This window comes from Phoca vitulina, unplaced genomic scaffold (assembly GCF_004348235.1).
Source record: "Phoca vitulina isolate PV1807 unplaced genomic scaffold, GSC_HSeal_1.0 scaffold8, whole genome shotgun sequence".
NCBI lineage: Eukaryota > Metazoa > Chordata > Mammalia > Carnivora > Phocidae > Phoca > Phoca vitulina.
The window spans coordinates 48386979-48414094 of NW_022589711.1; the positions used below are offsets into that span (position 1 = coordinate 48386979).

The window sequence follows — 27116 nt, forward strand, 5'->3', positions numbered from 1 at the left end:
GTATAATGCTCAGCAAGTCAGTCAGGGAAAGACAAATACCAAATGATTTCATTCATATATGGAATTTAAGAAACAAAACAAGTGGGCAAAGGGAAAGAGAGAGAGGCAAACCAGAAAACAGACCCTTTTTTTTTTTTTTTAAGATTTTGTTTATTTATTTGACAGAGACATAGTGAGAGAGGTAACACAAGCAGGGGGAGTGAGAGAGGGAGAAGCAGGCTTCCCCCCGCCCCCAGCAGGGAGCTGAGCAGGAAGCCGAGCAGGGAGCCCCATCCCAGGACCCTGGGATCATGACTTGAGCCGAAGGCAGATGCTTAACGACTGAGCCCCCCAGGCGCCCCCAGAAAACAGACTCTTCACTGTAGAGAACAAACTGATGGTTACCAGAAGGGAGGGGGGTGTGCGGATGGGTCAAATAGGCGATGGGGATTAAGGAGTGCACTTGTGATGAACACCGGTGATTAAAATAAAACTTAAAAAACAACAACAACAACACAAAACTCTAAAGCAAGAAAGCCTGGGGAGCCTCGGTTAGGACTGCTGGGAGACCCTGCAAGTCACCGGCCTCCTGGCTCACCCGCAGGTAGGCGGGGGGCACTGCGCCCCGCTGGCCGCCCCCTCCCATCCCCCTGCCACCGCCCGCGCGCAGCAGTTCCCTGTAAGATGCCTGCTCTCTGCTGAGTGCTGAGTCGCTGAGCGGCTCGCTCTCCATGTGACTTCAGTTTCCGTCCGTTCCTTCCGCAAGTGCTAAAATAATCTGATGCCCCAGGGAGAGGAGGCAGCCCAGCCCCGCGTTCAGCTGCTCTCGAGGAGGCCGGAGCCCCGGGAGAGGATGCGCCCCGCGGAGCCGCCTGGGCCTGCGGGAGCCGTGAGTATTTCCTGCGGGGCGGCCCTGCCGGGGTGGGCGCGCTCGGGCGCCGCTGGGTGTAGGAGGTCGGTGTCCGTGGCCCACGGCCCGGGACTGACGGGGAAGTTGTGGCTTGCTGCCTCCAAACGCCACCGCTTTGGTGCTCAGTTTGGGGGCCACAGCTCTGGGTAAGTGGAAAAACCTCCCTCTGGGAGCACTTAGAGCTGAAAAAGGTGGTGTGGTGTAGTGAAAACAGTGGAGGCTTTAGATTCCTCTTTTGAGGCTTTGAGTCCTGGCTCTCTGGGGAGAATTTCTGAGCCTCAGTTTCTTCATCTGTGAAATGGGCACGATAATGCTCCCTCCGTGGGCTGGGTGACTGGAGGTAATGAGGCTATTCTGTGAACACTCAGCGTGCTGAGTGCTTGGATCTCCCTTCCTCCCCCACAACGTGGTTTGAGAATCACCATTTCATAGATGAAGGCACCGAGATTCATTAACAGCAACACATATTTATGGCCGTCTTAACGTGTGTAGGTGTGTTCAAGGTGTTGGGGATAGAACTTGAACAAGACAGGCAAAGCCCCTTCCCCAAAGTGTTTGTCCTTGGGAAATTCTGTAGGGTTCTGTTACTTCGACTCTCAGCTAGTAAGTATCAGAGAGAAACTAAACCTCAGGCCTCTGACCCCTTGTCCAGTGCTCTTCCCAGCCCTGGTGGCCTCTCCATGTGGGGCAGGTTATAGAGGGTTCGGCTGTATCCCCATGCACTCAGGAGCTGACATAAGTAAGGAGCCACTGACCGGGCTCTTCTGCATGGCCCTCAGAACAGGCTGCTAGCTCACTTTGCTCCAGAGAGAAGGTGGCCACGTGTCCAAAAGTGTCTGGGACTATAGGAGGCTGAGCAGGATCCTAAGAATGGAGCCCCTGATAGGACTGGTTCTAAGTGGTGCACTTCCAGGGGAACGGAGGGGACCCCACTGGAGGTTTCTTCGCTGATGGGTGCAGCCTATAGGAGTCTGGATGGTAGAAACATTCACTCCATGGAGCCGGCCTTGCGAGACCATGTGTGCCCCCTTCTCCTACCTTCTCCTACTGGCTGCACTGCTCAGATTGCTTCTGTGGATGCTGATGGTTTGCTGGTCTCATAGCCCTGAGACTTACTTCTTTCCCTCACACACCCATAGGTGTGTACATGTATGTCTGAGAGTTCCTAGAGGTGATTTAGGGAATCCTGGGCAAAAAAAAAATAGAACAAAACAAAACCTTGATTCTTGCCTTTAGGTTAAAAAAACAAAACAAAACAAAACAGCCAGTTTCACAAAGAAGGTGCTTTCATCTAGTGGGTCCCCTCATAGGAACTTCATGAAAACCCATATAAACCTGATCCCACATAGTGCTTACACCTGTCATCCAAGAGCAGGAACCTCCCAGAGAGCAGGGCCTGGTGGCTTTGGCCTGGGGCCTGTGTTAGGAATGCATTGACCTCTCTCTGTCCCTGACTTCTTTCTTCATCACAGAAGAGTGAGGCCAGTACCAATTATAATCTTCGTTCTGGCTGCAGCGTGCATCCACACCACAAAGTGTAAACTAGACTCTTGGATGGACGACTAGATGTGCCTCCCACTATCTTCAGACCCGCGTTATAACCACATAAGTTAGAGGACAGTGGGCTTTCAACCATGACTGAAAAACATTATCTTTCTCAGGACATGCTGTATGCTCAATGATGCTTAGGACGTGTCTGCATATTAGTGACAAATATTTTTGCCCTTGATAGAACTTCTTTATTATACTCATTTCCCACCCCTCAAACTATTCTTCTCAACATCATTGAACAAATGTTATGTGTTCATTGTGTGGGGGCTTCTGGGCTAAGTTAGATGATGATCTCTGAATGCTCACAGAGGTGAGGAGAGGGATAAAGGACACTGGTACTTGGATCTTATCAAGCTTCACAAGCAACTGTAAACATGAGTTCAGGGGTCTTTTAATTGCAAATGACAAAAACCCAACTCAGCCTGGCCTCAGAGAAAAAAAAAAGATTTATTATTTTAAATAACCAAAAAGTCTATGTGGAATAGCTTCAGGCATGGCTGGATCCAGGTGCTCAAACATTGCCAGCTTTGTTTTTTTCTGTTATTAGGCAGGTCCTAAAGCTGGTGGCAAAGATACTCCCATTGCTCCATGAATTCAAAGAACTGCAGCTTCAAGCTTAGTTTCCACCAGTTTGGCGTGAGCAGGAACAGAAAGCCTCTTTCCCAATAGTTCTAACAACAATCCTTCTGTTGAGTCTCATGGGCTTGTTGTCAGTGATGTACCCATTATAAGCCAATCACTGTGGTTAGGGAAATAGAGGGCTCTGATGGACCCAGCCTGGTGCTTAGGCCCCTCCTTGGAACCAGGGATTGAGGTCAAACCCAAATAAACATGGACTTCTTAAGAAAGGAAGGCGGTTGGTTGCCTGACAATGTAAATGTACTTAACACTACTGAGCTTTACACTTAAAAATGGTTAAGATGGTAAATTTTATGTGTATTTTACAATTAAAAAAAAAAAACAAGGACACCAGAGTGGGGCAGTCGGTTAATCGTCCGACTCTTGGTTTTGGCTTGGGTCATGATCTCAGGGTGGTGAGATGGAGCTCTGCACCCTGCACAGAGCCTGCTTGGGACTCTCTTTCCCTCTCCCTCTGCAACCCCCCTTGCTCGCTTGCACACACTCTCTCTCTCAAATAATTTTTTTAAAAAATCAAACAAAGAAATAAAGAAAGAAAAAGGAAGGTGTGGTTTCCTCAAAGGGGAATTGAGGAGTTGTTACCAGAAGGAGAAATGATTGTGGGTAGGAAAAACCAACGGATTTCCAGAGTAAATGGAGTCAGGTGCTGAGACCAAACCACATGTGTCTTCTCACTTTAATGCATGAGTGATTTCAGACTTAACAAAGGGAATAAAGGAGGAAGTAGAGCGCTGTCGTGTTCTCAGCAGCAAGGTGGGCGTGAGGAGCAGGGCTAGTACCTGTGATGGGCTGAATGTGACCACGAAGCCCTGTGAGGACACAGGGACACCCCATGTCCAGCCCCAACCCAGAACATCGCTGTGGTCAGGTGCTAGCTATGTTCCCAAGAGCCTCTCTGCTGTGCCTCCTGGAAAGAAAAGAACCGGGAGGGGATTTCTCCACAGAAGTTAGCACTTGGGCTCTGTCTTTTTACCTTGACTCTTGTCAAGCAGGACCAAAATGTCTGAGGCAGCCCAGCACCCACAGTGCCAGCAGGGGCTCCTCTTGGGGTACACATCATGTTCTCCAATAACCTCATGTCATTCCTTTTTAGATGTCAGGCTGGATACTGGTTCCTCCTGGTCCTCCCTGTTACTCCTCGTCTGGTCCAGCCATTGTCCCTTGGGTCTCTCCTGCCTTTCCTGTGTTTCCTTGGGGGCCCGACCAGATGCCAAGGCTGGGTTCTCCCACTCAGGTCATTCCACGCTTGGCCCTGGGGCACCTCCTTCAGCTTCAGACACGTTAATGGTCTCCCTATCGCTGCCCAGACTGACACCCTGAGACCTCCTCATGGGACTCCTCTCATGGCCTTTCTCTTGTTCTAGGTTCTCGAGCCCTTTCTCCAATCCCTAAACTGAAGTTTCCATTATATTTAGTAATACTGGCTTCTTATTTCCTTCTAAATGCCCAGATTTTTTCTAGGCTTTCTAGCTCCTTTTGCAGAACTGTAAAGGCCCTCATCTTTGTCACAGGTACACTCCATGGCATTCACAGGTTACCTCATCCCAACAAAAGCCCCGTGGCCCCTTGAACACTCAGGGGTACTATTCAGAACATTCGAACACTGCATGGTACAGGCACTGTCCAGTTGGAATGGACATTGTCATTAGAAGCAGGTTTCTGGGGCCCCTGAGGGGGCAGGTGTTACCTCCTTGGTTGTTGGATCATTGTGGGGTCCTGGCAGTTCCAAGAGAGGGGCCCGGCTCATGGGGTGTCTATTTACCAACAAGTACAAACCTGTGCCCCAGCTGAACATTCACTCAACATGTATTCCTCCCGGGCAGGTGCATATCCAGCACCTCCTACCTGGGCCTGAACTCAGCTCTGGTTTTGGCTTTGCCAAACAATTACCTTTGCCCTTTCTGAGCCTTGAATTTCCTATCTGTAAAATGGAGATAATGAATTTGAACCTAGATGTTTGCGCACCAATGTTCACAGCAGCATTACCCACAATAGCCAAAAGGTGGAAACAACCCAAGTGTTCACTGATGGGTGAATGGACAAACAAAATGTGATCTATACGTACAATGGAATGTTATTCAGCCATAAACGGGAATGAAGTTCTGATACCTGCTATCACATGGAAGGACCTTGGAAACATTATGCTAAATGAAATAAGCCAGGCACAGAAGGACCCATATATGGCACGATTCCACTTACAGGAGGTACCTAGAATAAGGGAATGTTTAGAGAAAGAAAGAACAGTGGCTACCAGGAACTGAGGGGAGGGGGGACGGAGAGTTACTGTTTAGTGGGCAGAGTTTCGGTTTGGGATGCTGCAAAAGTTCTGGAGAAGGATAATGGTGAGATTGCATGGCAATGTGAATGTGTTTAATTCTACTGAGTTGTACACTCAAAATGGGTTAAAATGGTAGATTCTATGTGTATTTTACCCCAGTAAAGACGGGAGGTAATAATGCCTAGTCTGTAGAAATGTTGCAGAGTGCTAAGTGAGATCAAAGGTCTCTAAGAAACCTTTGCAACCTCAAGTGCTATTATTGCCATTATTATCCAATAGCAGTAAGTTATAATCCACTTGTTTTGGCTTTATCCAAGAATTCCCTAAAAACCATTGTTATTTTAGGGGGAAGGTTTTGTTTTTAAATCACATTGCTCCCATTCCTCTGTGAATTCAAATAGGTTTTAGAGAAGAAGAAAAAAACAAGATACCTACCTTGCCAGTACAATTTGAGGGATTTTGAAAAAGACAAAATGATCTCCCCTGCCATCCTGAAACTACACCATGAAAACTTTATTACTTTTCACCATTACCTATCTAAATACCCATTAGAGAGCAGTGCATTAAAGAGGGTATCAGTCACTCACACTGCAATGTCAGCTGCTTTCTTCCTAATTTTGGCTGAGGACACTAAGACAGTGATTATCAAATCTTATTTTTTTTAAAAGATTTTATTTATTTATTTGAGAGAGAGAGAGCACAAGAGGGGGAAGGGTCAGAGGAAGAAGCAGACTCCCTGCTAAGCAGGGAGCCCGATGTGGGACTCGATCCCGGGACTCCAGGATCATGACCTGAGCCGAAGGCAGTCGCTTAACCAACTGAGCCACCCAGGCGCCCCAAATCTTATTTTTTTTTTTAACAAGACAAACTTTCCCCAAATAGCCTTTGCAATCTCAAATTGAGATTAAATTAATTAAACTGATCCAGAAGATTGAACGAGGAGTTAATTTATTTTTAGTTACATCACTTGATATGCATTCTAAAGTATTTAGGGGGAAGTATGCTGATGACTGCAATCTATTTCTAAATGCGTCAAAAACTAAGATGGATTGAAGGCTGGGATAGAGGGATAGGTAGAGGTTGTGTGAAAAAAGCAAGTGTAGTGAAATGTTCAGAGTAGAAGCTAGGTGGTGGGTATACCAGCAATCCCTGTCAAATTCTTTCAACTTTGCTGTATGTTTAAAATGTTCATAATAAAATATTGGGAGGAAAGTTAAATTACTAACATTTTCCTTTTCATGAACATAAAAATCAAATAATAAAAAAAAATTCTGTAAGAGCTATAACTTTCTATACTATATTATATGGACATTGCTCAACTGAACTCTTAGGATGTGATGAGAAGATGACACGTGCACTGGGCCTTGTAGGATGAATAGGAGTTTGGCAGCTGGAGAAGACCAGAAAAAGGGCATTTCCCACAGAGGAACCAGTGTGTGAAAATACATGATTTAGTCATGGATAGCAAATATCCGGGGGTGGCTGGCGCTTGTGGTATTGAGGTTGAGTTTTGCTGGATTCAGACTAGGTTTCAGTTGCAGCTCTGACATTCTCTGGCTCCGCAGCCTACACCTTTGTGAGCCTCAATTTACCATGTATGAAATGGAGATAACATTCACCTGCTAGGATGTTGTGAGGATCGTTATATGCAAAGCCCCTGGCACAGCATTTATCCCAAGGTGAGCACTCAATAAACATTAGCTGTTGCAACTGAGAGCCTGGGAAGCAAGTTGGGAGCTTGATTCCTACCCCACTGAGCTGGGCAGTCCTCCGGAATCTGTATCGTGTCATTCCTCAGTCGGGCTCTTTCTGAAGGGAACCAAGGTTGGAGGGGCGGCGGTAATGTATTTCCACTCTGGGCCATAAGCCTTGGTTCTCACCTATAACCCCTTTCCTGCCCATAGTCTCCCACAGACTCTGGGTGGTCTCTCCTCCTCTGAACGTCCCCAGGTCCACACTCCGCAGCTCAGACGGATGGGAGAAGGTAATGCCGCTCCTGTCTTATTTATTTCAATGCCAGCTCCCTGTTTACATGGAGGAAATCTGCCTTCCGTTTAATTCTGACACTACCTTGTCTTACTAATCAAGTCCACACGTTTCGTTATCTTGACAACGTTTTTCACACACATTCTCTCATTCAGTCTTGACATGACCCTGTGAGATCAGCAAGGCACTGATGGCCTTATTGTCACCCACGGCCACACTGGAGTGTGAGAGAAAGCAAACTTGTGATATTGAAAGGAAATGACAGGTTTGAAACTAATGCATCGTTGCTTGGGTGCCTGTCCACAGAGATTATGTGGGTCTCTCCTAAACAAAGGTGACAACACGTTCCCACCACCAGCCCTGTAAGAGCAAGGTGTTGTCACCCCACTGGGAGCACATTTGCGTTTTTAAACCTGTGGCCGTGGAACAGGACAGAGTGAACTGACCTCCGTTCATTCTAAAGGGCTGACCCTGACCACGTAGGGAAGCCGGCTGACTCCTTTGTAGCCCTGAGGAGACAAAGTCCGGCAGGGTAGTGTTTAAGCAGCATGCCACACACTGGCTGCCCGGAGTTGTCGTAGGAAGAGCCCAAGAGAAGAAAATCTGCTATGGCCTTCAGCCTCCCTCCAGGCGCGCGCAGAACCTCGGCCACTCCCAGATGAAGCCTCTTCTCCCAAGCTCAGGTGGCATCGGGCTGATCAGGTGTGCGAGGCTGGGGTGGGAACCAGACATCTGTATTTTAAACCAGTGCTTGGGAACCATGGCCCCACCTTCCCTGTGGCACTTTGTCCGTATCATCTCATCTCTGACCTGAGTGGTCTCACCTCCAAAATACTGGGGGGTAGTCCCTTCAGAAATGCTACAGTTCTCCAGAAAAAAATGGTCAGGTACTAAATTTGAATGAACATGCATGTGCCAGAAGAGTCATGTGCAACAGATGTGTCCTTTCTCACATACCTTCTTAGGGCCACATGTCCAAGGAGCATTCCAATAAATTCAAATGGTACAACTCCTCGCTTATTTGTGCAGGCTGAGAGTAGGATCCAAGTCCTAGAAGCAAGTAGGAAGGGTGAGCTCCCACCCAGGGTATGGTTAAGCACGGGCAAGTCGATAGCCTGCCAAGGATGACGCTGTAAATATGACAAAGACTATTTTTTGAACTCTCTTTGAAAACTTGCCTTACAACACAGGCATTATGATTCCTGTTTTCCTGGGGAGGAGATCGAGGCCAAGAAGTTGAATGACGTACTCAAGGTCAAGCCAGGCTTTGAACCTGTTCCATCTGTCCCCTTAGCCTGCGCCATTCCTTCACCCTTCCCACCACCTTCCCAGAAGCTGGACTGAGAACATGCATCTAAATCTAAATCCCCTGGACCCTGAAAATGAAAAATAATGTCTATAAAACAGCTTACTTTAGTTATTAGTCAATGATATTTTTTTCTTCCATTAACTCCAAATATGATAGTTTTAAGCACGCTCGCAATAATTTCAATTCTAAGTACCTATAAGAAATTCTCTATTTTAGTGATATTTATTAGGCTCTGATTATAACATATTTTAATAATAGATTGATTCCATTCTTTTAAAACTTGTCTTTTTTTAAAATTTTATTTATTTATTTGAGAGAGAGAGAGCACAAGCAAGGAGAGGGGCAGAGGGAGAAGGAGAAGCTGAGCAGGGAGCCTGACATGGGGCTCAATCCCAGGACCCCAGGATCATGACCTGAGACATGTAATGGACTGAGCCACCCAGGTGCCCCCAAACTTGTCTTAATATAGTAATTGAAGTTGATTATTGGAAAATTAGAAAACACAAAGAAGCAAAAATACAGATAGGAAAAAGCAAATTATCAGGTGCAATTCTCCCCACTGTTGAGATTCAGATGTGTGCCTTTTCAACTATTTTCCATACACATGCAGGTGAATGCATATTCCTTTAGCAAACTTGGGATTATACTATACATTCTATTTTACATCTTCCTTTTTTCTTAATATTTTATTATGAACATCTTTCCATATCGCTAAATATATTGCCACTGAAGAATTTTTAATTGCAGCACAGTATTCCCATCATATGGTTGTAGCATAACATATGCAGCCAATTCTTTCTTTGTTGGACTTGTAGATGGTTTCCACTTTTAAAAATTATTATTACTAATATGGCACTGAATATCTCTGTAAAAATATTTTTACATACATTATAATTCCTTTGGATAAACCCCTAGGAGTGGAATTATTGAATCAAAAATAATCTACAGGGGCGCCTAGGTGGCTCAGTCGTTAAGCGTCTGCCTTCAGCTCAGGTCATGATCCCAGGGTCCTGGGATCGAGCCCCATATCGGGCTTCCTGATCAGCAGAGAGTCTGCTTCTCCCTCTGCCTGCCGCTCCCACTGCTCATGTGCTCAATCTCTCTATCAAATAAATAAATAAAATCTAAAAAAAAAAGTAATCTACATTTTCAATGTCTTTGATAAATTTTGTAAAATTGTCCTTCAGAAAAAGTGTGCCAATTTTCTCTCCCATCTTCAGGGTATAAGAGAGTTCTGGAGGCAAAGGGTCCTCAAAAGCCATTGTGTTGCCTATGTTTTAACAAGTTCATTAGTAAGAGAGAAAGCCAGGGCACCTGGGTAGCTCAGCTGGTTAAGCAGCTGCTTTCAGCTCAGGTCATGATCCCAGTCCTGGGATAGAGTTCCGCATCGGGCTCCTTGCTTAGTGGGGAGACTGCTTCTCCCTCTGCCCCTCCACCTGCTTGCACTCTCTCTCTCTCAAATACATAAATAAAATCTTTTAAAATTTAAAAAAAAGAGAGAGAGAAAGCCAGAGAAGCAAATTATGAGGTCTGAATTCACACATCAAAATTCTAAATGCCGTTAACCCAATCCTCGGTATGCAAGTTCCTTTTATTTTTTTAAATTTTTAAATTTTTAAAATTTATTTATTTGAGAGAGAATGCAAGTAGGGAGGAGCGGAAGAGGGAGAGGGAGAAGCAGACTCCCCACTGAGCAGGGAAGCCAGACTGAAGCTGAGGTTGATCCCAGGACCCCAGGAACATGACCTGAGCCAAAGGAAAACACTCAATCGACTGAGCCACCCGGGCATCCCTGCAAGTTCTTTTTAGACGTTTCTGCGGTGTGAACATTGATCCTTTACAAAATATAGGAATGTACTAATTCAACCAAAGATTACAACTGGTTCTTTTTTTTTTTTTTTTTAAGATTTTATTCATCTATTTGAGAGAGAGAGTGAGCGAGCGAGAGAGAGCACAAGCAGGGGGGTGGAGGAGAAGAGGGAGAGGGAGAAGCAGGCTTCCCACTGAGCAGGGAGGCCAATGCGGGGCTCGATCCCAGGACCCCGAGCCGAAGGCAGACACTTAACCGACTGAGCCACCCAGGTGCCCCTACAACTGGTTCTTTACTTTTATAACTATTCTTCATTTTCTTTCACATATAATACCAAAATCATATTTAAAATATCTTTGGAATTAGTACACGTTTTGGACATTTATCCAAAGAAGATGTAGAAATAAGTCAATAAACTCATGTAAATGCTCAACATTGGTTAGACATTGGGGAAATGCAAATCAAAATCACAAAGAGATAGCACTTCACACCTGCTAGGATGGCTGGAATAAAAATGACAGGAAATAACCAGTGTTGATGAGGATGAGGAGAAATTGAAACCCTCATACACTGCCGGTGAGAATGTAAAATGGTGCAGAAACTGGAAAACAGTCTGGCAGTTCTTCAAAATCAAACAGAATGACGGTATGTCCCAGCAATTTCATTCCCAGGGTCTATACTCAAGAGAATTGAAAACATGGCCAGAATAAGCAAATCCATAGAAATGGAAAGGAGATTAGTGGTTGCCAAGGGATGGGGGAAGTGACTACTAGTGGGTATAGGGCCTCATTTTGGGGTGATGCAGATGTTCTGGAATTAGACTGTGGCAATGGCTGCACAACTTTGTGAATATACTAAAAACCACTGAATTGTATACTTTAAAAGGGTGAATTATATGGTATGTGAATTATGTCTAGATGTTTATTTTTTATTTTTTTATTTTTTTAAAATTTTATTTATCTATTTGACAGAGAGAGAGAGACAGCAAGAGAGGGAACACAAGCAGGGGGAGTGGGAGAGGGAGAAGCAGGCCTCCCATGGAGCAGGGAGCCCGATGCGGGGCTCGATCCCAGGACCCTGAGATCATGACCTGAGCCGAAGGCAGACGCTTAACCATCTAAGCCACCCAGGCGCCCCTATGTCTCCATTTTTAAAGTATACCTTGTAGCTTATTTGTAGGAAAAGAGAGCACAAAGTGTTTTTAAATTTTTTTAGACATTTTTCTTAGATTTCATAGCTACTTATCAAAGTAATCCTAAACTCACTATTCAAAAGTTGAATAGTTTTTATCTTGAATCTATATTTCTTTCTTTCTTTCTTTCTTTCTTTCTTTCTTTCTTTCTTTCTTTCTGGCCTCGATCAGAAGGACTTGGGCCCCCCTCATCTTGAATTTAAAGTTTGAGCTAAAATGTTATTCTTGCTTTCCTTTTTCTCCCTTCTTTCCTTTTCCAGACTACATTTTAAGCAGTAAATATATCTTGCTAAACCATTTGCTTGGTGTCAGTACAACTTCTCCAAGAAAAATCTTGCACATCAAGTTAGTTTTATGTGCAGATTCTCATAAAACAGAGATGATGTCTACAATTATCTAACATGATGATTTGTCAGTACCCAAAATAAGTCAATTTTCCTGCTACAAGAATCTAATTAGTTTTAGAGTACACTTTTTTTTTTTTTTTTTAGGGAGGGAGTGGGGGTGGTGGGCAGGGCAGTGAGAATCTTAGGCAGGCTCCACATCCAGCACAGAGCACCATGTGGGGCTCGATCTCACAACCCTGAGATCATGACCTGAGCCAAAATCAAGAGTTGAACACTTAACCGACTGAGCCACCCAGGCACCCCTAAAAAGTGTTAATTTTTTGTAACTTTTAATTTTGAGACCATTTTGAACTTACAGAAAAATTGCAAAAATAACAAAGAATTCTCATAAATTCTTCACCTCCATTCACCATTTTGTCATGTTTGGTTTCTCTCTTTCTCTATTTATTTATTTAAAAAAAAATATATGGGGGTGCCTGGCTGACTCCGTCGGTAGAGCCCACGACCCCTAATCTCAGGGTCATGAGTTCAAGCCCCACACTGGGTATGGAGCCTACTTAAAACACACACACACACACACACACACACACACACACACACACACACACACAGGTATTTTTTTCCTGAATGATTTGAGAATAATGTTGCAGGGCGCCTGGGTGGCTCAGTTGGTTAAGCGACTACCTTCAGCTCGGGTCATGATCCCGGAGTCTGGGGATCGAGTCCCGCATCGGGCTCCCAGCTCAGCAGGGAGTCTGCTCCTCCCTCTGACCCTACCCCCTCTTGTGCTCGCTCTCTCACTCTCTCTCTCAAATTAAAAAAAAAAAAAATGAGAATAATGTTGCAGACATGCCCCTTTACCTCCAAATAATTCAGTGTATATTTTCTAAGAACAAGGATAGTCTCTTACATAGATGTAGTACAATGATCAAAATCTAGACGTTTAACATTGATATAATATTGTTTTTTGTTGTGGTTGTTGTTTTTAAGTAGGCTCCACTCCAGGCATGGAGCCAAATTCGGGGCTTGAACTCATGACCCTGAGATCAAGACCTGAGTTGAGATCAAGAGTCAGACATTTGACTGACTAAGCCACCCAAGCACCCCTATATAATACTGTTATTTCATCCATGGTTTGTATTCAGATTTTGCCAAGTACCCCAGTAAGACCCAGTAGTAACTTGACCATTTAGTTAAGGAGGTGTCTGCCAGTTTCTCCACCATAAAACTGCTATTTTGCCTTTGTAAGTAATCTGTAGAGAGGTACTTTAAGACTAGATTAATACCTTGTTTCCCAATAAATTTTTGCTCTTTTGTTTTCCCATCCCTTGATCATTCTTGCCTGTAGGATACACTTTGAAAAATACATTGCTAGATTCAGATTTCAGCCACTTTCTCTAATTTTCATAAACCTTGCATGCACTTTGTTGTCAATTTTGTCCTTTGTGTTTAAGCTTATTTTTTTAAAGATTTTATTTATTTATTTGACAGAGAGAGACACAGCGGGAGAGGGAACACAAGCAGGGGGAGTGGGAGAGGGAGAAGCAGGCTTCCCGTTGAGCAGGGAGCCCGATGAGGGGCTCAATCCCAGGACCCTGGGATAATGACCTGAGCTGAAAGCAGACACTTAACAACTGAGCCACCCCCGCACCCCTGAGTTTAAGCTTATTAAAGAGCAAGTCTTATTTTAGTTAGCTCCTTTTCGTTGCCAACATGCAATAGTTGGGCCAGCCCTTGGGGGGTCGGGGGTGGAGATGCTATCATGAGAAAACATGGAGCTTGGAAATGGATCTGACCCTGCAGAGAACCATCAGGAACCCTAAAGGCAGCCTCAGAGCCCATTCTTGCCACCCAGCCTGCAGGGCCCACCATATTGTCACTCTTCCTATTCCACCTTCTCTGATCTCTGCCCTCTGTTGACTGTTTTCATTCTTTTCTGTTCATATGTCTTGTAATCTAACTCATAGCTCCTGCTTCCTCATGGCAAGATCCCTCAAAAATTCAATTCTACCTTCTCTCTGTGCCTCTTAGCTCCAATTTCCACTGCTCATTACCTAATTTGGGGCACCTGATTGGCTCAGTCAGTTAAGCGTCCAACTCTTGATTTTAGCTCAGGTCTTGATCTCAGGGTCATGAGTTCAAGCCCCGTGTTGGGCTCAACACTGGGCATGGAGCCTACTTAAAAAAAAATTACCTAATTCTCTCCCTTGTCTCTGCATTGGGATCATTCAGAGGGTGCTGGCTGCATGTAAGGATTGACCTCCTCTGGCCAGGTGCTCCCCCAAGATTCTATCAGCTTGATGGAGGTGGAGGTAGAGGTGGAGGTGGTGGGAAGGTCATATGTTTCCCCTGAGGGCTGCCTCTTAGAGGGACTGCAGGTGTGGTGGACAGAGCTATTGACCAACCTGGACAGTGGAAGTTATATTAGTGCATCAAGTCAGAACACGTGATCTAACACTCTGGTGCTCCTTTCAGATAGGAGAGAAGCTATCTGGAAGCTCTAGTTTGAATGTCAGATGCTAGAATTCTCAGGATATCTTTAAGGTTTATGTTAAAATGCATTTTTAAAAAAGATTTTATTTATCCATTTAACAGAGAGAGACACAGTGAGAGCAGGAACACAAGCAGGGGGAGTGGGAGAGGGAGAAGCAGGCTTCCCACCGAGCAGGGAGCCTGATGCAGGGCTCGATCCCAGGACCCTGGGATCATGACCCGAGCCAAAGGCAGACGCTTAACAACTGAGCCACCCAGGCACCCTGTGTATATGCATTTTTAACAAATGTTTACTGAGTATCCTTCTAAGGAGAATATTTGAAAAATGTTATGTTCCAAGAAATACTGGGACAACAAATTACCATTATTACCCCTCTTCTTTTAGGAACTCCAACATTTATCTCATGTTCCTTGTTTATTTTTATTTTGAAAAATTTCAAAATTTACAGAAAAGTTAAAAGAAAGTATCATGCTAAATTTATCTTTTGGTAATATTTTGCTTTAATTTTCTCTCTCTCCCACACCTAGGCCATGTGAAAGTAGGTTACATAGGGGCGCCTGGGTGGCTTAGTCATTGGGCGTCTGCCTTCGGCTCAGGTCATGGTCCCAGGGTCCTGGGATCGAGCCCCACATTGGGCTCCCTGCTCCGCGGGAAGCCTGCTTCTTCCTCTCCCACTCCCCTTGCTTGTGTTCCCTCTCTCGCTGTGTCTCTCTCTGTCAAATAAATAAATAAAATCTTAAAAAAAAAAAAAAGTAGGTTACATAAATTGTAGATATTGTGAAACTTCACCCCTAGATACTTTAGCATGCATTTCCCAAGAATAAAGGCACTTTCCTACATAGCCAAAAAAAATCATTTTCATACCTAAGAAAATTAGCAATAATCTGATAATATCATTTGTACATAATACTGTCTAAAAACACATCATTTGGTACACATGTAAATTTACCCCAGTTGTCTCAAATTTTTCTCAGAGATTTTTAAAACTCCAAAATCTACTCAAGGTACATGCATTGCACTTGGTTATTATGCTTCTTCTTCACCTGTAATCAGACCTCCCCTTTTCCCCTCCACTGCCTTTCTTTGTGTTTCAAAACTTTGACTTCTTTGAAGAGCCCAAGCCAGTTGTCTCGTAGGACAATATACAGCCTGGATCCGTCTGATTGTTTCCTCATGACTGGGTCCAGGGCAAACATTCTTGGCAAGGGTACTGCTCTGTGTTTCCCAAGGCGCCCCACCTGGAAGCTCAGAGTGTCAGGTGGTCTCACCACAGGAGATGCTAAGTTTGAACATTTGGTGAAGGCTAAAGTCATTCTAATTTTTTTGCTACGGATCAAAGAGATCAAAGCTGTTTGCCCGAGGCTTTCAAATACTTCTTGGTAGTAGGAATTATTTGAAATGGTCACAGACTGGGGTTTCTGTTCTTTATTATCTGTTCTCTGTGGTGTGTGACCAGCTGCCCTTGCCTTTCTCCCAGGATCCCAGGTGGGATTTGCTCTTTTATTTTTAAACAAAGGCAGATTCCCTTTCTGTGGAGACCTCTAGCTAGCACCTGTGCCTTTCGTGTTCACGGATGTCAACCTCACACATTCACACCCTGCACTTACGCATTCTCTGCTTCTAGAGATTTCTTCCCCTCACACCAGTCTATAAATATTTTTTTTTACAATTTTAATTAATTAATTAATTATTCGTCAGAGAGAGAGGGAGAGAGAAAGCACAAGCAGGGGGAGCGGCAGGCAGAGGGAGAAGCAAGCTCCCGCTGAGCAGGGAGCCCAATGTGGGGCTCGATCCCAGGACCCTGGGATCATGACCTGAGCGGAAGGCAGCCGCTAGCCACCCAGGCGCCCCTATAAATATTTGTTTCTGACACCAGTACCTCTGAGTTACCATCTTTCTCCAAAGACCCCTTTGTTTAAAGCTTTTCAGCTTCTCTGATTATTTTGAGGAGAAAATTCTCAATTACATGCTAATGTATGTATAACACTCTTAACACTTACTGATAGCACCTTTAGCAAAGAGGGTGCAGTCCCTGCTCTGTAGTAGCAGTGGTGAGATGGGGTGGGGCGGTGAGAGTGTGGGAGTGAGGTGATATTCAGGGTGCCCCTGGATATTAGAAATCCAGCATTCTTTCCTGAAAATGAATCAAAACCCTCCCACACAACAAAACCAAAACTCAAGTCAGAGTTATTCCTTAGTATTACCAAACTTTCAGTATGAGATCTTTTAATGTATAAAAATACCTCTAGATTGGCCTTTACGTGTGGTTGTGTTTTACTACCCGCTGATTAAGACATTACATCATGACAGAAAACTATTTAGAATTAATCACCCTTAAAAAAAAAGAAGTTTTATTTTATTAATACAGGAAAATCTACATGCATTTGGGAAAAAAAGTAGTATACATATATGTTTAAGTGTTAGATGATCTAACAAAACTAGGGATGCTGCTGCACACCTGAACGATTTTGATTTTTGTGACGACAGGGACATGGAAATGTCAGGACTTCAAGAAGGAGAGACCAGTCGAAAGATTTCACTCACCTTCTCTTCCCCGTCCATTGCAAAAGCAAGCAACACCCGTACAACCCCTCACTGAGGCCATTCCTTGGCCTGCATGTTGCCATCTTCCATTCAAGCGGTCCTAAGCCCAGAACTGAGGTGGGCATGGGGATGGGTATGGAAAGTGCTCCCCAGGATCGGGACACCCTGTCCAAAAGGAGTAAATGTTCCCAACCCTTTCAGCCCGCAGGACCATCCACTTGGTCTTCTTTCACCTTACTTGGCTCAATGAAGCCGGAGGTTCTCCATACTATTTTGTGGAAACAGAAAAAGCAGCAAGCATACTTTCTAAAACAAAGAGGAATTTTTACAGCTGATATGCATTCTCCTTCCTCACTGTTAGTGTTCTCTTGTTCTAGAATACAGTCTTGATTCATGTTGCTTTTATGAAATGAATCTGTTTTCACCACTTATTTATTATAACTAGGTATGCACAGAGAAAAACCAGACAAAAAGCTATATCGTATTTCTGCCTAAAAAGGAACAGTGTATAGGGGCGACTGGCTGGCTCTGTTGGTCGAACATGCGACTCTTGATCTCGGGGTCAAAAGTTCGAGCCCCACGTTGGGCATAAAGATTACTTAAAATAAATAAGTTAGTTTTTAAAAAAGGAAAACTGGGATTGATATGGTTGAATCCCAGGTCTCCATGATAGCCAATTAGAATCTCAAGATAAATGATTGCACAGGGATGCCATGAAGAACTGGAGGTCCTAATATTTCAAGGACTTCTTAGAGAAGAACCAGCAAGGACATTTTGTGATGACTGAACACAAACAGAATAGTTAGAAGATGAAGAAGAAATATAAATGCAATACTAAGAGGACTTCACTGTAACAGAAGGTAGGCTTTAGAGTCTTCGTATCTCCAGGTGAGATGTGTTACGACATGATACAGGACTTATGTCCTGCTCGCACCTGGGTCACTAGTGTCTTGTCTTTCAAAGCTTTTTATTAATTAGAAGCTCACAATCTCTGGCATCAGCCATGATCATGAAAGCCATGACTGGATAAACTATAGAGAGACCTTATAGAAATTGTTAACTGAATAAAAGAATATAGAACTGTAGACTCTGATTAAAAGAGAAGAGGACTTACCATTTTTTGCCTCCACACTTAGAAGGAACTCTTCAATTTTGTTATCTGGCTTAAGAAGATGCAAACGGAGTCTGTTGATGCCATCTGCTTCTCGTGTCAGGACCTCAGCTCTTATAGAGGGGACTTTCCCAGTGGTCACCCAGACCCGGAGGAGACGTGATACTTATTCAAACCCTATTTGGGTTGATTCGCAGTTCCTCTGTGGCTCCTGCAAGTGGTTCACAGTCCATGAAATGGGAACCATGGATCCAGGCCCTGTTAATTATAGTGAGGGGAGGTTCCAGGTTACCTCATTTAAATTATTAATGTCATACTGCCTTGTGTGCCCTCCATGATAATTATTTTCTTTTCGCTTCTCTTTCTTGGAGATTACACATAACAACCACTCAACCAGCTCAATGGTGTTTGAAACTCATAAATAATAATTATGTTATTAACTATCCTCATAGTTAATGAAGCACTTTCACATATATTGCTTGATCTCATAAAAACTCTGAATAGTTATTATTATCCCCATTTTATAGAGGGATTATCTGAGTCTTAGAGACTTTATATGAATTGCTCAAGGACGAAGAACAAATACTGGGGCCAGAATTCAAACCCTGGTCTGTCTGGTTCTAAATCCCATAATTTTCCCGTGCTGCCTCATGAGAGGAGTTGCCCAGAGGGAACAGCAATAATTTTTTTTTCCTGGTTGGCTGGGTTTAGGAGGAAGGCGTAAATATATTTTAAATTTGCAAAAATTTTCTCATCGACCCAGAAATTAAAATTATACTCTGGGCATGACATCAGGCCCATCTAGCATTCCAGTCTAAAGAGTTACATTCTCCCTGAAGAAATCGTAATCTTGCCCTGTACACATCTAGATTTGGCATTTCAGTATAAATTGAAATGGCTTTTCTGGAAGGGTCATTGTCACAGCAGCATGTACCATCCCAAGCCTGACAGAGGGGGTGAGGGAGGAAGGGGGGGGGCAAGTCCATGGTTGCCATTTCCCTGTTTGTCTTCGATAAAATATAGGACGCCCAGTGAAACTTGAATGTCAGATAAACAATGAATTTCTTTAGTGTAAGTATGACGCAAATATTGCAAGGGACATATTTACATTAAAAAGTTATTTGTTGTTTATCTTACATTCAAATGGCATCCTGTAATTTGCTAAGTCTGGCAACCTTATCTCAAGGTGGGCAGTGATCCCAAGGTTGTTTCCTGTGTGTGTGTGTGTGTGTGTGTGTGTGTGTGTGTGTGTGTGAGGATCCTAAGGACAAAGCCCATATGGCTCTGCTTTTGCCATCTGTGCCCTGTACATGCCATGAAGTAGTAGTTCCGTACAGGTGCAGAAGCGGAAGGAGGGCTAGGACGGGGATTCCCAGTGTCCAGCAAAGACTGATGAATTCTGAGTGAGAGGTTCCCTCTGTGGTAAGGAGAGCTGACCTGACCTGAAGTGAAGGCTAAAGTTAATTTACCTGGTTTCACTTTGCTTTTCCGCTAGTCTGTTTTCACTGGTGAGTATTCAGATCTGACCAGGAAGTTAAAGTTAGCCTCAGAGATGTGTAAACTCATTCAAAGAAAGAGAAAGAGGAAGGGGCCCAAGGTGGCCTGGATGTGTGAGGCAGAAAGGTCTGTGGGTCTTCTGGAATAGGTGAGGAGGTTCATATTAGGGAGCAGGCCCTGTGGTCCCTCCCGGGGGCATGTCAAGGAGAGGATGGTGCAGATGAAATGCTGGTGCCAGGCACTTGCCTCTGGTTGTGAGGAACAATGCCACTGGGCTATCAGCCCTCCCAACAAGAGGGCAGTCAGTTGAACAGCACCTTCAGGAAGAGAAATTATGCTGCGTACTCATCCTGGAGCTCAGGGAGGGGAGCTTGGGGGCTGCTCTCAGCCCTATTCCTAAGTTGATCTGGAGCCTGGAATAAGCCCTTATTATCTCTGGGCCTTTGAATGTTCTCCTGTAAAACTGTGATGGCAGAGGATATACCAGATTTCCATTATGGTTTCTCTTAGTTCTAAAATTCTGTTGGTATATGTATAATGTTAAGCCTTCTCATGGTTCCTGTTCTGTGTTCACTGGCCAGGTAAGAGGGCTGGCGACCACACTTCATCAATAATCCTTATTATATCTGAAGATGACTTTTCATTTGCCCCTCAGTTTTTTTCTCTTATCCAGGCAAAACATCAAAGTCCTTTTTTTCAAAGGGCTATATTCAAATGAGTTAACCAATGAGATCTACCCTCCTAAAAGCCTCGTGTCAACACAATAATTAGTAACTCTGTGGGACCAGAAGCTACAATTAATATTTCAATCCCAGTTCACCATTCTTTCATTCATTCATTTGTGCAGCAAATATTTATCGAGCTCAGGAGAGGCATCAGGCAGATTTGCGCTTTGGGAGGAAAACTTCAACAGAATGACAAAACATGGCAAACTCCAGGTGACCTGAGACCTGCTTCCTCAAGTCCTTTGGCTCTCTCTTCCGCTGGTGGGCTCTTCAAAGTTTCAGTGTTCGGCCACCTGTCCATCAAATGGTAGAAGCAAAACAAAAATAAGTTCTAGCCTCCAGTTGCAGGGAAAGGTTGAAAGTGTTGGCTAACCTGAGGTATTTGAAGAATCTGTGGGTTTCCACCTTCTTCCAGCTGTGGGCCTCCAAGACCAGACATAGCGGGGAACCGGCTCCTTCTACTAAGAGTGCAGAGCAGCCCTTGGGGATGTCCTTCTCTGACCCACTTTTTCTCTGCCCTCTGTCCACAGTGCTGCACTTGAGATGGAGTTACTGCCCCTCTGGCTCTGCCTGGGTTTTCAGTTCTTGACATTGGGATGGAGAAATCGAAATGGAATGGCCACAGCTTCCCAAGGGGGCTGCCTGTTGGTGAGTTTTCCAGGGAACTCTGAGCTGTCGGTTGCTTCTGTCCTGACAAGGATCGGTCCATTGGGAAATCTGGTGGATTGTCCATCAAAGAGGGCAGGGAATGAAGGAGTCTGGATCACCTTGCAGCTGCCTACGTGCTGCCGTGTGCAAGCTGCTCCTTAACCAAAGGTTAGGACGATGCCTGGGGAAGGCCGGGCAGTCCCTGCCCCATCTTTTTCATACCTGCCGAAGACAGGAGGCCCCTGAGGTCAGTCACCCAGAACAAGAAGACCTTGTTAAAAATCTGGATGATCGAGCTCCACTCATGGTATCAGAATCCCTGAGTAGGGCGTAGTACAGTTGGAGAAGCCCTGACTCAGAGCTTGTGTATGAGCCAATAGCAAGCGCTCAACAGCCATGCTGCAGAGTGACATCCTAGATCACATTCAGGCTGAAGAAGGTCCAGGGAGTGGAGAGCTGAGCTTTTACAGTTTGCCCTCCCCGGGGCTTTCAGCCTGTATGTGGAAACAGACTTGGCTCATAACAACTGAGCACATTTCTGGAAATTTTCTCCCTTGCCTATAAGTCTATGATATCAAAAGTCTGCTTGGGAAACATACATTTAATAAACATTCCTTGAGTCCTATTATATGGCAGGCACTGGGAAGACAAATTGAATGTTGGGGTAATACCTACATTCATCGCTGATAAATCTCAAAAACCCAGCTGGTCGTGGTTCTTAACCACTTTTAGTAACCTCTAACCACTATGCTGTAATATACTCCAGTAGGGAGTGGGGCTTATGAGCCAGAGCAGGGTTAACCCCCCCCTTACTGGCTGGTGACATTGGTGGGAGAGGGGGCACTCTGTATCTCAGTTTCTTCCTCTGTAAGATACCGAATAGTGGTACCAGCCAATAATACCATAACACTGCATTGTTACGATGATTAAATGAGTTAGTATATAAAGCTCTCAGAACAGTGCCTTGTGTGTAGTAAGAGCTCTACGTTTTATCTAGTATTGCTGTTGTTAGTCTCTGCTACAACTTCAGGCTTCCATTATCCCCTTACAGAGACAATCGAAGATTAACTTCACGGTAGCTAATTCAGGAGGGAATCAGGCATAGAACGAGGAAGGAAGAAAGTGTGAGTTCTTTGATAGCCTTTCAGGGTTCAGGCTAGACATTTGCCTGACCCTCTCCAGCCTGGTGGGCAGGAGCGGGGGTGGGCTGCCAGGGAGCTCAAAGAGTGGATTCCCTGTGGCTCTTTAAAGCCTGAGAGTTTGCGAGTCCAGCTATCTGCAGTGCCCCTCCTTGCCTAAGCCACGTGTTATCATAAAGTGGACATGATGAGGTTTCCTTGGGCTCTAACAGCCATGTGGTCCAGAGCTGCAGCTGCTGTACTGAAACAGGGTCCCACAGCTTGAAGAAAGCCCCTAACCACAACATTCTCCAGAGAGTCCCTGTTAGGGGGAGACCAACACTTATTCAAATAAGGAAATACATTATTTCTGCATGGGGAGACGTAGTTTTGTAAAGACTCAGTTATCCCCCCAGTTAACCCGTAATTGTAATGCAATCCCAATCAAAATTCCAAAGACTTTTGAGGGGAGGGGAAGAGTGAAAAGAACTTGACAAAGTCATTCTGATGTTCATCTGGAAATTAGAAACAACTCCAATGCTCAGCAATAGATTAATTAATCAAATCATGCTAATCATCATAGCTAACATTCATCAAGCACTTACGTCCCAGGTTCTGTTTTGTTTTACATAAACAATCACATTGAGTTCTCAAGAAAAAAAAAACCGTATGAGAAAATTATAATTTCCATTTTACAGGGGGAATAATGAAGGTCCCGACTGGTTAGGTAACAGCCCAAAGTCACCCATTTGTTGAAAAGCAGAACCAAAATGGACTGACCCTAGAACTCTTGCTCTTTAGCACTGTGCTATTCATGCAATGAACTAATATACAGTTGCTTAACAGAATGTGGTCAGATTTATTTTTCTTGCCACAGCGATATGTCTGTACACATTATCGAGGGTGGTAAAAGTAGATTACTGGACAGTTTGCAGAGTGTGGTCTCATTAAAAAAATTTTTTTTTTCCATAATCACTGGCCTTATCCTACTGACCAATCCTTGAAAAAGAAGGTCATTATTCTTCTATATTATCCCTTAAAACTTTTTTTCCTGGACACCTGACATCCTGTGACTGATTTTTTTTTGCCAATCTTGTAAAACCCTGGGCTGCGCTAAAGCATCCTGAGGCTTGTGTGATTTCTGCAATAAGAACAGGGTCCTCCCATCCATCCTACCTCCTTATGCTGCACAGTCATGGTGGAACAGCACCCGGGAAGGGCACTGGATTGGGCATTAGGAGCTCTGGGCTCCTGTCCCTGCAATGCCACTGGCTCTTCACTTCTCTCCAGACCCCACTTCTCTGTACCATTCAGAGTGGTGATGAGCTCTAAAGTCCTTTTAAGCTGTAATACTGATCAATCCAGAATGTAGAGGAGCATCCCAGGCAAAATTACTTCAGGTGAATTGAAGATGCCACAGCATCTCGGTTGTCTGGCGTTGACCCCGTTGGACGCACAGGCGTTCCGGGAATAGCGATAAGGATGCGACAGTGGCCGTTTGCGTGAGTGGTGCTCACTGTCAGGCGCTGGGCGGCCTCCCATCCAACCCCACTGCAGTCCCCCGAGGTAGGCACTCTCTATCTTCGTCTCCATTTTTCAGAGCAAAGAACAGACTCAGGCTAAGTTATCTGCCCACGGTCACATGGGAAATAAACGGCAGAGGTGGGCTTCAGACCCGGGTACAGCCTTGGTCCTCAGTCCCTCTCACCGCTGAAACCAAACTGCGAGCACAGTTGTCACTGCTCAGAAGCCAACGGACAGGAGCTCAGATCTCCTCTGACACGCAGTGTGTCGTGAGGGAGGCCTGGGACTCGGCTCCCAGTGACTGTTTCCACGTGATGGTAAAGAACAAAGAGAAGCTCCCTTCTGTTCTCCATTTCCCTATCCTTCTTTTTCTTAAAAAAAAAAAAAAAAAAAGATCCCTAGAGCCACTCCCAGCAGTTGCAGGAATGGTCCGGTGAACGGGCCGGGGTTCCGCACGTAAACGGCCGCCTCGGAAGCCCCCTCCGTGCTGACCGCTGTGTTTCTGGACCTAGGTTGAGGGCGTAGCCGACTGCCGAGGGCAGAACCTGGCGTCGGTGCCCAGCCACCTCCCGCCCTCCTCCCAGGGGCTCATCCTGGACGCCAACCCGCTGAAGGCCCTGTGGAACCATTCCCTGCAGCCCTACCCGCGCCTGGAGAGCCTCAGCCTGCACGGCTGCCAGCTGGGGCGCATCGGCCGCGGCGCCTTCCGGGGCCAGGCCCGTCTGCGCAGCCTGGCGCTGCCCGACAACTCCCTCTCCGAGAGCTACAGGGACACGGCGGCCGCCTTCCGCCGCCTGCAGGCCCTGCGCAGGCTCGACCTGTCGGGGAACTCCCTGACGGAAGACATGGCGGCCCTCATGCTCCGGAACCTGTCTTCGCTGGAGTCCGTGTCCCTGGCGAGGAACACCATCATGAGGCTCGACGACTCCGTCTTCGAGGGCCTGGGGCGCCTCAGGGAGCTGGATCTGCAGAGAAACTACATCTTTGAGATCGAGGGTGGCGCGTTCGACGGCTTGACCGAGCTGAGACGCCTCAACCTGGCCTATAACAACCTGCCTTGCATCGTGGACTTCAGCCTGCGCCAGCTGCGCTTCCTCAACGTCAGCTACAACGCCCTGGAGTGGTTCCTGGCGTCCGGCGCCGAGGCTGCCTTCGAGCTGGAGACGCTGGACCTCTCTCACAACCAGCTGCTCTTCTTCCCGCTCCTGCCCCAGTGCGGCAAGCTGCACACCCTCCTGCTGCGGGACAACAACATGGGCTTCTACAGGGACCTGTACAACGCCTCCTCGCCTCGGGAGATGGTGGCCCAGTTCCTCCTGGTGGACGGCAACGTGACCAACATCACCACCGTCAACCTCTGGGAAGAGTTTGCTTCCAGCGAGCTCGCCGATCTGCGCTTCCTGGATATGAGCCAGAACCAGTTCCAGTACCTGCCCGACGGCTTCCTGAGGAAGATGCCTTCCCTCTCCCACCTGAACCTCCAGCAGAATTGCCTGGTGACGCTTCACATCCGAGAGCACGAGCCCCCCGGGGCGCTCACGGAGCTGGACCTGAGCCACAACCAGCTGTCGGAGCTGCACCTGGCCCCGGGCCCCCCCGGCTGCCTCAGGAGCCTCCGCTCACTCAACCTGAGCTCCAACCGGCTCAGGGGCGTCCCCGCCGGCCTTTTCGCGGACGCCGGTAACATCACTACAGTTGACATGAGCCACAACGAGATCTCCCTGTGCCCCCAGCCAGCTGCCTTGGCCCGCCCGGGCCCCCCGCGCTGTGTGGACTTCCGGAACGTGGCATCTTTGAGGAGCCTGTCTCTGGAGGGCTGCGGGCTGCGGGCCCTACACGACTGTGCGTTCCGGGGGACCGCCCTCACCCACCTAGACCTGTCGGGCAACTGGGGCGTGCTGAACGGCACCGTCGCCCCGCTCCGGGATATTGCCCGCACCTTGCAGGTCCTGTCTCTCAGGAACGTGGGCCTCAGGTCCGGCTTCGTGGAGCTGGACTTCTCTGGGTTTGGGAACCTGAGGGACCTGGACCTGTCGGGGAATTCTCTGAGCAGTTTCCCCCGCTTCAGGGGCAGCCTGGCCCTGCAGACCCTGGATCTCCGCAGAAACTCGCTCACGGCCCTTCCCCAGAGGGCGCTGTCCGAGCAGCTCAGCAGAAGCCTGCGGACCATCTACCTCAGTCAGAATCCTTACGACTGCTGCGGGGTGGAGGGCTGGGGGTCCCTGCAGCGCCTGCACACCATTGCCGACCTGCACATGCTCACTTGCAACCTCTCCTCCAAGGTCATCCGCCTGCTGGAGCTGCCCGGAGGCGCGCCTCGGGACTGCAAATGGGAGCGGGTGGACATGGGCCTGCTGTACCTCGTGCTCATCCTTCCCAGCTGCCTCACCCTGCTGGTGGCCTGCACCGTCATCTTCCTCACTTTCCGGAAGCCTCTGCTTCAGGTCATCAAGAGTCGCTGCCATTGGTCTTCCATATACTGACCTGGCTACGTGCCCAGGTGAGAAGCTGGGCCCGCGCGTGGAAGAACACGTTCTCCGCCAGATCTCCAGATCTGATGCGGAGGACAAAGCTGGTGAATTGAGGTTTAAGTTAAAAGTTTAAGATGTTTCCATCCCTCGTTGTCCCCAAGCCCTTCCTCCAGCATTGTGATTCACCCTCATCATCCTGGTAAAATATTTATTAAGCGATGTTCTGTGACAATAAAACACATGTCTCTTAAATATTTTTTAAATCAAACTCGGCTTGTGTTTTCTCTTTCTTTAACGTTTTTCGGGAATTTCACCCAGATTACTTTACAGCATCCTCCCCCCGGGTGACAACATGGAGCTGACTAGAGAGGGTAGCAGTTCAGAGCTCCCTGATGGCAAAAACAACTCCAAGAGCTTGTCCTGTGGGTGTGAGGATCCGTGCCCTGGGGGGGTGGAGGTGGGGGTTCACCAAGGACAGGAGTTTCCGAGCTGGGGGTCTGAGATAAGAGTTCTCAACTCCTGGGGCGCCTGGGTGGCTCAGTCGTTGAGCGTCTGCCTTCAGCTCAGGTCATGATCCCAGGGTCCTGGGCTCGAGCCCCGCATCGGGCTCCCTGCTCAGCGGGAAGCCTGCTTCTCCCTCTCCCACTCCCCCTGCTTGTGCTCCCTCTCTCGCTGTCTCTCTCTCTGTCCAAAAATAAATAAATCTTAAAAAAAAAAAAAAGAATTCTCACCTCCTGTCGTGGCCACTGCAGCCAGGGTGGGCCTGAGTGCCCTGGGCTCACGCCTGCAGTCTGCGCAGGCAAGCACGGCCCTCTCATGGAAGAGTTCAGAGAACGATAACCGGGCCCGGAGTTTATTCATGCAATAAACTGAACACCAGGCACAGTCCTTGTTCTGACGGAAAGGAAAGAGGAATGTAGAAAGGAGTGGCTTCTGCTAAGGCTTCTGCATAGGCTACCGCTACTTTGCTCTTCGCAAAAACC

General features: G+C 46.4%; 1 protein-coding gene across 1 annotated transcript; it reads left to right on the forward strand.

Annotated features, from left to right (window-relative positions):
* The first annotated feature begins 759 nt into the window (after positions 1–759).
* NRROS (negative regulator of reactive oxygen species) lies at positions 760–26352 on the forward strand. The gene is made up of 3 exons (XM_032406812.1): positions 760–868; positions 20903–21020; positions 24175–26352. Exons 2-3 carry the CDS (start codon positions 20916–20918, stop codon positions 26143–26145), a joined length of 2076 nt encoding a protein of 691 aa, XP_032262703.1. The 5' UTR covers positions 760–868; positions 20903–20915; the 3' UTR covers positions 26146–26352.
* The last annotated feature ends 764 nt before the right edge of the window (positions 26353–27116 follow it).